The sequence below is a fragment of the Cyprinus carpio genome, chromosome B9, assembly GCF_018340385.1.
Source record: "Cyprinus carpio isolate SPL01 chromosome B9, ASM1834038v1, whole genome shotgun sequence".
Taxonomy (NCBI): domain Eukaryota; kingdom Metazoa; phylum Chordata; class Actinopteri; order Cypriniformes; family Cyprinidae; genus Cyprinus; species Cyprinus carpio.
Window position 1 is genome coordinate 12,623,300 of NC_056605.1, and position 12,101 is coordinate 12,635,400.

The 12,101-nt window shown below is 34.3% G+C and overlaps 1 protein-coding gene across 4 annotated transcripts in view; it reads left to right on the plus strand.

Moving 5' to 3' along the window:
• The window catches only part of igf2bp2a (insulin-like growth factor 2 mRNA binding protein 2a), a 62,878-nt gene that overhangs the window by 46,700 nt on the left and 4,077 nt on the right, over window positions 1-12,101 (plus strand). For 3 of the 4 annotated variants that reach the window (XM_042731017.1, XM_042731020.1, XM_042731019.1), the window contains exons 7-15: window positions 929-1,063; window positions 1,144-1,266; window positions 2,640-2,775; window positions 3,744-3,878; window positions 8,062-8,130; window positions 8,959-9,078; window positions 9,816-9,890; window positions 10,050-10,181; window positions 11,309-11,422. In XM_042731017.1, the coding sequence (XP_042586951.1) occupies window positions 929-1,063; window positions 1,144-1,266; window positions 2,640-2,775; window positions 3,744-3,878; window positions 8,062-8,130; window positions 8,959-9,078; window positions 9,816-9,890; window positions 10,050-10,181; window positions 11,309-11,422 (1,039 nt within the window). The remainder of the gene's footprint in view (window positions 1-928; window positions 1,064-1,143; window positions 1,267-2,639; window positions 2,776-3,743; window positions 3,879-8,061; window positions 8,131-8,958; window positions 9,079-9,815; window positions 9,891-10,049; window positions 10,182-11,308; window positions 11,423-12,101) is intronic. The other variant, XM_042731018.1, reaches the window with a different exon arrangement.

The window sequence follows — 12,101 nt, forward strand, 5'->3', positions numbered from 1 at the left end:
TGGAAACATTTACAATAATGTTTCACTTGTTAACTACATTATTTAACATGAACTAACAATGAACATTACTTCTGCAGCATTTACCTTAGTTTTAAAGCGGAACTTTTACTAATACAGCTTTGAAGATCAAAAATTGTATCTGTTAATAGTAAAGTTAATACAGTGTGAACTAAGATTAACAAATGTTAATAAATTCTGTAAAAATATATTGCTCACTGCTGGTTTATTAGTTTATTTATTAACAATGTTAATGAATTTGATCTTATGTTTTACAGATCTTATGCTCATCAAGGCTGCAATTATTTAATAAAAATACAATAACAACAATAATATTGCCAAATATATATTTTTTTTCTATTTTAATATATTTTAAAAATTTAAAAATGAAATTTATTCCTGTGATGGTAAAGCTGAATTGTATCATTATATCAGTCTTCAGTGTCACATGATTAGACACAAGAAGCATTACTTAGTATTATCTATATTGAAATTAGTTGTGGTGCTGCTTAATATTTTTGTGGTAAAAGTGATTCATGATTCTTTGATAAACAAAAAGAGCTAAAGGGCATTTATTTTGTAACATTATAAACGTTTTTACTGTCACTTTTGATCATTTTAATGCATCCGTGCTAAATTAAAATGCTAATTAAAAATTATTGGCTTAAATGTTTTAAATGGTAATGTACATAGAATTGCTTCAATTAAATACTTACTTTTTATAATATATAATAATCATTGCTAAGATCATCTGTTGCTAAGATCATATATTTTGCACACTAAATATCCTGGAAATATGTCATATTTATTCATCAAATTTGGCTGTAAGCATGAACTCACAATGATTTTAAACACATGCTTGATAACATTGTCAGCTCTTCACAAAGCTTTGTCTGATCTCTGCTGAATAGTCTTGTTCCCGTCCTGATAGGGTGGACATCCATCGTAAGGAGAACGCGGGAGCGGCAGAGAAGCCGATCTCCATCCACTCCACTCCTGAAGGCTGCTCGGCCGCGTGCCGCATGATCATGGACATCATGCAGAAAGAGGCTGATGACACGAAGGTGTAAGTCTGAATCTTCTGAAGACACGGGACCTCTTTAAATACATCTCTGTGGTGGCCAACTTGTGGTCTTGCTTCTGTAGAACTGAGGATATTCCTCTGAAGATCCTGGCCCACAACAGTCTGGTCGGAAGACTGATCGGGAAGGAGGGCAGGAACCTGAAGAAGATTGAAGAGGATACAGAGACCAAGATTACCATCTCCTCGTAAGTGTCTGTTGCATTTAATGGCTTTCAACTGGTAAAAACAAGGGTTCATAATTGTTTCACTGTTGTGTCAAAATCTGTAATGTTTTGTCACACTTCAGCTGAACATATTCCTCTGCTTCTATATGTAGGCATATATGATGTTGTTTTGATAGGAAATATGGTGTTTTGCTGTGGCAATATTGATCAAAACGTGATCAGAACATGTGACATCTTGTACTGGGCTGCTAAGTGCTGAGATCTGGTTCAGAGCATCAGAGTACAGGGGGTCTTATGTATTTCCCAGAAATAAGTGTGTGCTGGGAACACAGATAGCTTAGGAAGTGAGTCACCCAATTAAGCCCTAACCAGGAGTCCTGACGTCATTGCATCGCTGTCCCTCTAAAAGCATCCTCATTTACCAATGCTCATCGATACCAATTCAAATAACTATCTCTTCACCCAGAGTCCCACTTACTTCCAGGTTGATTCAGGATGACTGTACTCATCACTGCAGGGATGCACTACAATTTGTCTTGGTATTCAGTTTAAGAACAACATACAGTTAGAGCGATGCAATGCAAACAATTAGTGTTATGTCTCTCTATGACGTGGCTCAGATCTCTGCTATCCTGTGCTTCAGTTAAATCAAGCCATAATGGTAGGAGTCCCAACATTTTGGGAATGTGGGTGTTGTGCTCGCTTTGTGCATTCAGCAAGAACAGACATAAAAGCAAAAAAATAAATTATTGTAAATTATCAATTAAAAATAAAGAAAAAGCATTTTAAAAATAAACAAAACAGTTTTGGGACTTTTTGTTGCTTTTACATCTTGCTATTGACATTTAATAATTATAGTAATAATTAATTATATATTGACCCATTTAGAGGGCTGTAATTATTACAAAAAAATCATAATATCTGTCAAAACCCATATGATCACATCACATGCACAATATAATAATAATAATGATAATAGTACAGAAGATATGTATCCATTCAGACTGATGCAATAATTTTAACACTTTCTATTAGTCAATACTATTATGATCACATCATACACACAATATAATAATAATCATAATAATAGCAAAGACATTGATCCATTCAGACTGATGTAATAATTTAAAAACCTTTTAATATTAGTTATTACCAGTATGATCACATCAAGCACACAATATAATAATAATATTAATAAAAAATTAAGAAAAAAAAAAAACATTTTAGTCACAACATATCCAAAATATAAATATAATAAGACCTTTCCTTGCCTTACTTAATTAAAAATACCCTCAATTGGAACAGTGCAGAACAAAAGTAGTATGTATCTTAAAACATGTACCAATGATTTTACTCTCACCTAATTTTTTCGTCTTTTTTTATTCTTTCCACAGTTTACAGGACTTGACTATTTATAACCCAGAGAGAACCATTATAGTGAAGGGGAGTATCGAGGCCTGTTGTAGGGCTGAAGTGGAGATCATGAGAAAGCTGAGGGAAGCCTATGAGAATGACATTGCTGCTATTAACGTAAGTGTTTGTGGAACACAGGAAATGTGATTGCCATCTTTAAGTCACAGTTTTTAGGCCGTAATCAATATGTCAGATTTAACTCAAACCTTAGATGCTGATGTGCTCTGTATAAAAAGCTGGTTATTGTGCGTCAAGTGTGATCAACCTTTAGTCAGCGTCTAATAGAAGACTAGGCAGTTAAATGCCTTGTCTGTTTACTCATGTTCAGTTATTGACTGTGTTTATAGGAAACAGCCTTGAGTCAGTCCGTCCCCTGCCGTGCATACGGAGAACGCGCTGTCATCCTGTCAACAGCCGTTCACACAGACGTGCACGCACATGTACACCATTCCCCGTTTACATGCATGACGTCACTGCCAGTGTCTGAGGGAGGTGAAGCCGTAGACTGAGAGCAAATACTGCAACAATAGCATCATCATTCTCATTTACATCGGCGCATCCAGTGCCTCAGTGAGTCATTTATTTTGCGGAAGAGGCCTCTATCAACTACACAGATCAAATTTATGCGGTTTCATTTATACTCACGCATTAGTCAGTCCTCAGTCAGGCGTATGGTAAATTATTCATGATTGGATCAAGTGTTTTTTGTGACAGTTTCGTGTGTAACTGTCTGTTAGTTGATCCCTTTAACCTTCATTCCCTTTTGTATGAAGGAGGCACAGGAGATGAATCAGACAGAACATGAAAAATTAGACATATGAAGTTCCCTATCAAGACTCAGCATAAACAACCTCTTATCTAAAAGCTTTTGCCATGATGCACCGGGTCGATGGAGCCACCTAGCGTGACGGTAGCAATATTACAAGACCTTATAACAAATATTCACATGGTTCATAAAGCTCAGAAATACAGTGAAACTGAGAATTCTGTGTGTATTTATTTTTATTTTTTGAGCTCAAATGAGAGTTGGTATCATGTAGAACATGATAGCTGAGTAATCATTCATAATCCATGATGTCTTGCAGCAACAAACCAACCTTATCCCTGGGTTAAGCCTGAGCACACTGGGCATCTTTTCAACCGGTTTGTCAGTATTGCCACCAGCTGCTGGGCCCAGAAGCGTCCCATCCGTACTCCCAGCTGCCTACAACCCTTTTCTTGTGAGTACCATCCACAGTATGGAACTACAGCATATTTGGATGTTTCCTCCACAGGAATGTGATACATTTAGCAAGTCAAAATTCAGATTTTAACAATTAGCTTCATGTTGCAGGATGCAGTTGTGGAAATTTAATAGAAATGATAGAAACAAGATTTTACCAGTTGTAATTCAAAATCAATTTGTATTTATATTTATTATGTATTTTTTATATATTTTTTATTTGTATTATATTTATTATATTTTTTATTTTTTATTTAATTATTTTTTTATATGTTTTATAAATTATATTGTCTCATGTAATTAGACATTTTATATATATATATATATATATATATATATATATATATATATATATATATATATATATATATTTATTATTGTGAGTAATAGATTAAGATTAAATTGGATAAGATAAAATTAAAGATGAAATTAATTTACCTTATACCTAAATGTTGTAGTAATTATAATTTCAACATTTCTGTACGTTGCATTTATTAATGATTCCATGAATTTCTGGAAATACCCCATATGTTATGTATGATAACATCTTTAATATTTAAACATAAATAATAGATGAATGTTTTGCTCCATTTTGAAGAGTTTTGGGTAAATAAATAAAAAAAAAAAAAGAAATACTACACAACACAAATTCCTGTAGGTTGCATTTTAAACATTTACTATTAATAATGTGAATTTGTGGAAATACCCTATATGTTGAGTTTGATAATATTTTTACTGCATAATTTATAAAAAGTTATGTTTAAAAAGTATGTTAAAAACTAGAAAAGGAATTTATTTAAATTTGATTTCATGTACATCATTAAATTCAAATTTGAAGTACTACATTCTGTTCTGTTTGCTAGTTCCATTTCAGGAATTAAATGGAAATGTAATCTGAATTCTCAATGCAAATCTAAATGGTGCTCCATCCAGACATTGAGTCACATTGTACATGCATCGTCACTTTCTCATTGACCGCTCAACTTAGCATGCATCTACTCATGTCTGAGTTGTATAATCCTTCCGGTCGGTTAGTGTGCTGCAGGTCAGGATTCCCCTTCATATTTAGTGATGAGTCAGACAGAACAGCTTATGGCTCACGGATGAACTAATGAAGGTAGAATGAGTGCGTGGGTGTGTGAGATGGCACTCATTACTGAATGAGTGTTTGCTGCTCTTTATCATCCTCGGTAGTACTGTAAAAGTTATTGTAAATTGTTCCAGCAGGTTTTTATTGTTCTACTTCTTTGCTTATGGTAAATCATGCTTTCTTCATTACATTAGTGACTTTGGCATTTATTGTCAATAACAAATCATTCTTGCAAACTGTTGCTAAAAATCTAAGTTAGTATTCTCACCAGCTAGCTGGTAATATTAGTAACTGGCCAGCTTCTCTATTAAACACTGCATATGAATAGAACAGCATGCAAATGCCCTTTGAAATCACAAACAGAAGTAGCTAATTGGGTTGCAGTTATTATTATTTATTTTTTTAATGCAATTTTTATATATATATATTAGGGCTGGGCAAGTTAACACATCATCGCGTTAACGCATTTATTAATTATCGCCGACAATTATTTTATCACACATTAATGGTTTTTTATTATTATTATTTTGAAAGTCTGTTGCTCACTGGCTCTGAATACAGATGCAGACAAACCATGGGTCACAGGAGGGGTGGGATGTTGATTAGTACTGGCTTGGGATGGGCGTCATCATGCGTCTCAACCAATGAGAGCATTTGGGGTGGGCCTGAGACTGCAGCAGCGCTTACATGAACACTCCTGATAAAATTATTTAGGCTAAGCATCTCACAAACACTCACAAACCACTGTTCGCTGTTATTTTTTAACAGAAAAGCAAGCATGGGCTGCTGTGTGCATGGTTTGGCATGGCAGAATGCGAGCAGCGATCCCATATTATCACAAAAAATCTAACATCTCAGTTCATCGCAATCTCATCAAGATCTGTTATAACACAATGAATATATGCACAATGAACCTTCCATAATGTCTACACTTCGTGTGTTATAATGAGAGGATTCGTGAGCATGTAGTTTTTAGCACTGCACAAGAACTTTTGAGCGGTGAGTGGATTCTAACCTTTAATTGGCCATTGCGTTCCTGAAATCACCAGATATGCCTGTGATTGTCTACATTGCTCAATGTGGCAAACATGTGTTATAAATAGAAACTGCCTATGCTTGCGCGTTAATCATTTCTATCTTATATTAGTTGTTTTTGTTGTTCTTTTGCAATTAGATGAATAACAATTCATATGTTTTTAGATATTTTATGTTTAGATATTTCTATTTTGCGGGAGTCCCACGAATCATTTTATTCTCCCGTATCTTGCACACATACGAGTCTCTACGCACTCGCCCATCAAGTGTTGTCCTGCGCTGCACTCTGTTGTGTTGGGTCCCGCGGGAGTGTAGGTCTCTACACAGAAGGTGCATGTTATAATGTTATAAAAGAGGCTCTGGACTCTGAGCATAACTTGTTTTTCAATAAAAAACTATATATATTTTTTTTAATATAAAAACACTAATGCCCTGCCAGTGGCAAATAACTTTGGTTTTATATTTAATTTGATTACATTAATGTTATAAATTGAGATTTACAAGAAATATTTTAACTGCTACTATGTAAAAGGAATACTGCTGTAAAAAAGCATCTTATTTGTTTGAAGCGTTTGCAACCAAATGTTATTGCACTTTTGTTCATATTGTAGTACTTTTAAATGAAAAAAGTGCACATTACACTACTTTTTAATTATTGAGTTCTTGTGCATAACAATTAAATTAATTGCAGAAAACCATGCGATTAATCGCAATTAAAATTTTTAATCATTGCCCAGCACTTATATATATATATATATATATATATATATATATATATATAATATATAATATATATATATATATATATATATATATATATATATATATATATAGATACATATATATATATATATATATATATATTTATAAAAGCAAGATACACAGTTACACAACAGTTGTATCATAAAGAGAAAAAAATAAAAAAGATTGCATTTAATAAATGGGGCAGTGTCTTTTTTTAAAGAATATTTTAAAGTAGGGCTGAAGATCTATTAAATAACCGTAATTAATCATAAAGGCTTCTGTAGTTGAACATGATTAATTGCACCTAACATAAACATTTGTAATCATAAATATATTTTTTACATTGAATCCCCAAATTAATGTGGAAACAAATTAACACTGTATTTTAAATATTTGATAGTTATTTGTGTTTTTAAAGACTAAATGACCAATATTCCCTTAAACCCATAATAATGAATGTCATATTTAGCTGTTCCTTTTATATATTGTGTTTAGTGATGTTTCTGTCTCTGTCATTCAGTCAGCTTTCTCTGTTTGAATTAGAGCTGGTAGTTCTTTTTTTCCCAATTTTAAAGTGTATTTTGTGTTTATTAAATTATTTTTTTAAAATTAATTTAGTTTGTTAATTTTCTTTGTTGATTGAAACAATAGATCAGTACTTAACCTACACAAACCTGGAGCCGCATTACAGTTCATGCTGGTCTAATCAGCAGGAAAGTTAAGCAAAATAAATTTGAAAACATAAAAGTGAACCTAAGGACTGACAGTTTAACTTAAAGGGATAGTTCACCCAAAATTGAAAATTCTGTCATTATTTACTCACCCTAATGTTGTTCCAAACTCGTAAGACCCTCTTTCAACTTTGGAACACAAATGAAGATGTTTTTGATGAAATCCGAGAGGTTTCTAACCCTGCATAGACAGCATTGCAACCATCACACTCACGACCCAGAAGTGTCGTAAGAACATCGTTAAAATAGTCCATTTTATGAGTATACTTTCTGTGCACAAAGAAAACAAAAATAATGACTTTATTAAACAATTACTTCTCTTCCGTGTCAGTTATCTGCTGCGCATTCATGGATTTCATCAAAAATATCTTAATTTGTGTTCTGAAGATGAACAAATGTCTTACGGGTTTGGAATGACATGAGGGTGAGTAATTAATGACAGAATTTAAATTTTTGGGTGAACTATCCCTTTAAGGAACATCTCCTTTATTTTCATTATTTACACTTGTAATATACAAGAGCCTGTGAAATGTTCTTGCGATGTGAAATGTTTGCATATTGATCCGTCTCATTTGTTCTAGGGTCACTCATCACAGCTGGGTGGGCTGTACGGTGTCCCGCCTGCTAGTGCCATCTCTCACCAGCACACAGTGAGTACTAAAACTATCCAATAAAATGGATTGTTCTGGTTCTGGATGATGATTGCTGGATAAAGTGTTCCAGCCAACTAGTTTTATGTCATATCATATTTTACAGCATATATTGATATCTAGAGAGTGGGATGGCTGATATAATGCTAATATATATTGTATTGTATGTGCAACACAATTTAATTATAATTAAATATGATGTCCAAAAAAAAAACGCACCTATTTTACACAATATTTATTCCAATCCCCCCTTTCTGTGAGTGACAACATCTGTTAATGAGCCAGTCGGACACAGTTATCAGCTTTAATGTAACCCAGCTGAAACAGAGAGATCTCATGTCATTCTAATAACTTAGTAGTTATTCACAAAATAACAACCTCTGTTTCTGAGCACCACAAGCTAATGGTGTTGACTTGAAATGCTGTTAACTAGCTCTCTGGCATTTTCAATCTTTCACTGTCGCTCATGCTGAGAGTCTGAACAATGAGTCATCAGTTTCCTATGGTTTACACTTTGGTGTCAGGAAACAGATAAGAGGTCTGTGTCCTCAGCATCGGTTTGAGTGATGAATGGATTGTTTTTGTCTCCGTACAAACCTTCAGGGCTTGACCTCCAGCCTGCGCTGAAGTGAGCAGTATCTCAGTGGGATTGTGGGTGGTTTGGGGAAGCTAAATGCAGTAAACAGACAGAGTGACGTTTTTCCAAACCACTTAAGAAGAATGACTCTACAGGACATGCTCAGAAGGATTTTAGGACTCCCTGATTTACAGCATCATGTTGAGTAAGAGGATGTAATATTTTGCATGTTTCTGCTGCCCTCTCCTCAGCAGGCTCCTGAACAGGAGGTGGTCTACCTCTTTATTCCAACTCAGGCTGTCGGTGCTATTATTGGCAAGAAGGGCCAACATATTAAACAACTGGCACGATTCGCAGGAGCCTCTATTAAGGTAGGAGTTCCTGCCTACTGGAAAGCCACTGCTGTCATGTCAAATTTGTAAAATGAATGTTCCTTTTGTGTTTTTGTTATGTGAAGCACAATAATCCATCTAATTTTCTGTGTCCTATTGCTGAGATCCTTGATTTGAATCTAACCATATCATGCTCAGATTTGGCCTAGTGCCTCAGTGTGGTTGAGCCAATCATCCATAACCTCTCAGTGGATTCAGCCAGTCTTGTGGGCTGCTGGGTAAACAGTAGGGGTGAGATAGCTCACCACCCATAGTTCGGCATGTGTTTGTTCATGTGTATTTTTAGGTGTCTGTTTCAAGCAATTAAAGTAATTCTTAATATCTCTGAACTAATGTATACTAAGAGAGTGTAATAATGAAATTTTGAAAGTCTTTTCTATATATTTCAATGACATCTGGTATTTTACAGAATTAACTGAATTCATGGGCGCAAAATCAAAATATAAAAGAAACCTTGAGAATTTGAAGTGTTAAACCCTTATTGATCAGTAATTGGAAACAGAGCCCTCTGGTGGATGTGTGATGAGAGAACCAGCTCTATGATTGGTTCACACTTCAGATGTAGCTCTAGAAATAAAAGGAATATTATAATGTTCTTTAAAGAATTTTTTTTTTTGTTTTGAGGATTTTTGTTGATTATGTCAGAAAATAATGTTGATTCATATTTTTGTTTGTAAAAAATAAATACATAAATTAGTTATTTTCTTTATGTTCAGATCGCACCCGCAGAGAGTCCTGATGTCACTCAGAGGATGGTCATCATCACTGGCCCACCAGAAGCTCAGTTTAAGGTAAAGGAATAAAATACAAACTAAAAATCCCAGTATTAGTACATGACAATTGAAAGATATGTATTTTTTAACTTAATCTTATAACTTATAGCCTTTAGTTCTCCTGTAACCCTATAATGCAGCTGTACAATGGACATTGTCTTTGCTTTTGCATTTCAGGCCCAGGGCAGGATATTTGGGAAACTGAAAGAAGAGAATTTCTTTTCTGCAAAAGAAGAAGTGAAGCTGGAGACACATATAAAAGTGCCCTCTTCAGCAGCTGGGAGGGTCATCGGGAAAGGTGGCAAAACGGTGAGAATATGGTGAAACGTAGTAGTTGTAAGTACGATCAGAACATTCTGTGATGTTCTTCATAGTAGCAGATATGGCATTAGGCCTCAGTGTGGTGTTTATTAAAAAATAATAAATTAAAAATTACAAAATGGGGGAAAATAAAGTGTTCAGTGGGGATTATTTATGTACTTATTTCAGAGTCTGAAAAACATATTTACCTTGAGCTTGACTAATGTAAGACTTTCTATTCAAAGGTGATTCAGTTTCTAATGCCAGACATACTTCAGGATTCTGATTCACAATAAACTATCTCTGTTTACACCTTTCAAACAACAAAATATTGTGTAGAGCATCCAATTGCAGCAATTTTCTTAATGCAGAGTCAATATTCCTTTCATTATGCACCATTATAAATGGTTAAGTCAAAAATGTGTTTGCAAAAGTTAACAGTTATTCTCAGAATCCATAATAGCTTTCCAACGAATAATGAAATGTTCATTGTTAAAGAATGGGAACTGATTTATCAAAGTTAACGTGGTTCAAAGACTTACTCAGAAAGCTAATACATGCCTGCAAAGCAAATGATGGAGTTTTTGTTGTCTTTGGTAATCGTTTTATATGTACTCAACAAATTCTTCGGTGTAATTTGGTCAGCAAATTCGGTAAATGCACTGAAATGCCAGTGAAAAGTTTTTAAAAGTGTTTTTAAAGGGAAAAAACTTCTGGTTTTTGGTCAAAAGTTTGGTTATTATGTTATATAACTGTTACTTTTTAGTCTGAAAGAGGAAGGGACATGCTGATCCAAATCAAAGTGACCTGTTCCAGTCAGGATTATTATATGTTTTATGAATTGTACGTTTTGTTTCTAGGAAATATTTGGCTCTATTTATGGTGACTCAGACCATAGGGACGTCGTTTGAAGAGTAGACATTTGTAGGGGTTACAGTTGTTGCACAAGGGCATCACAGCAGCTTGGTCTTGACATACGTCATGTACCAATGAGCACCTGGATATGTGCTGCTTGTTCTTGCATAAGTCTGACTGAACCACAGTGTTTACACATTTTGACCCAGCTGACATTATTGTTAGGTGCACTGTTAGATGTGGTGTGGTGTCATCAGCTTGTTTCTCTGAACCTCTTTCAGGTTAACGAGCTGCAGAACCTTACCAGTGCAGAGGTCATAGTGCCACGGGACCAAACCCCAGATGAGAACGACGAGGTCTTTGTCAAAATTAGTGGCCATTTTTTTGCCAGCCAGGTGAATTATGCATCACGCATCACTTCAAATGTTTATTTTCACATTAAACTTAATGTATTGTTTATAAGGGCTGCAATTTCCAATTCAGTAAATACTATAGAGATCATTCCTAATTCTTAAAACATGATACATTGTGTCCTAATCAGCAGCAAATAAGTGCCCCTTTTTTCTATGTTATTATGATGTTGACGAATGTCAGCAGCACTCCATTAGGAGATATGCAGTCAGCTGCTTGGTCTTTAATTCTGTTGCATTGAGCCGGACAGCCCAGTCTACAGTCAGATCTCATTGGTATAAAATAATGCTTGCCTTAACTTTAAACATCAAATATTTTTGTAACAATTTTTTTTTTTTTTTTTTGCTTTCTATAAACAAAATAAAAAATGTTTTCCACAAAAACTTTAAGCAGCAGACAGTTTTCACCATATAGTTAGTTTTAATAATATTACTGTTTTTACTATATTGACTAATTAAATGCAGACTTGGTGAGCATAAGAGACTTCTTTCAAAACAATTTTACCAGTCCCAAACTTTTGCATGTTAGTGTATTTTTCTTAACTTTGTTCCTTGACCATGTAAAGGCTAATCACCTTTAACTGATCAGTGACATGCAGCAGTGACAAAACATGAAATGTTTTTTTATGCTTATCTTATGTTGCCAAATTCACTCAGCCACCTC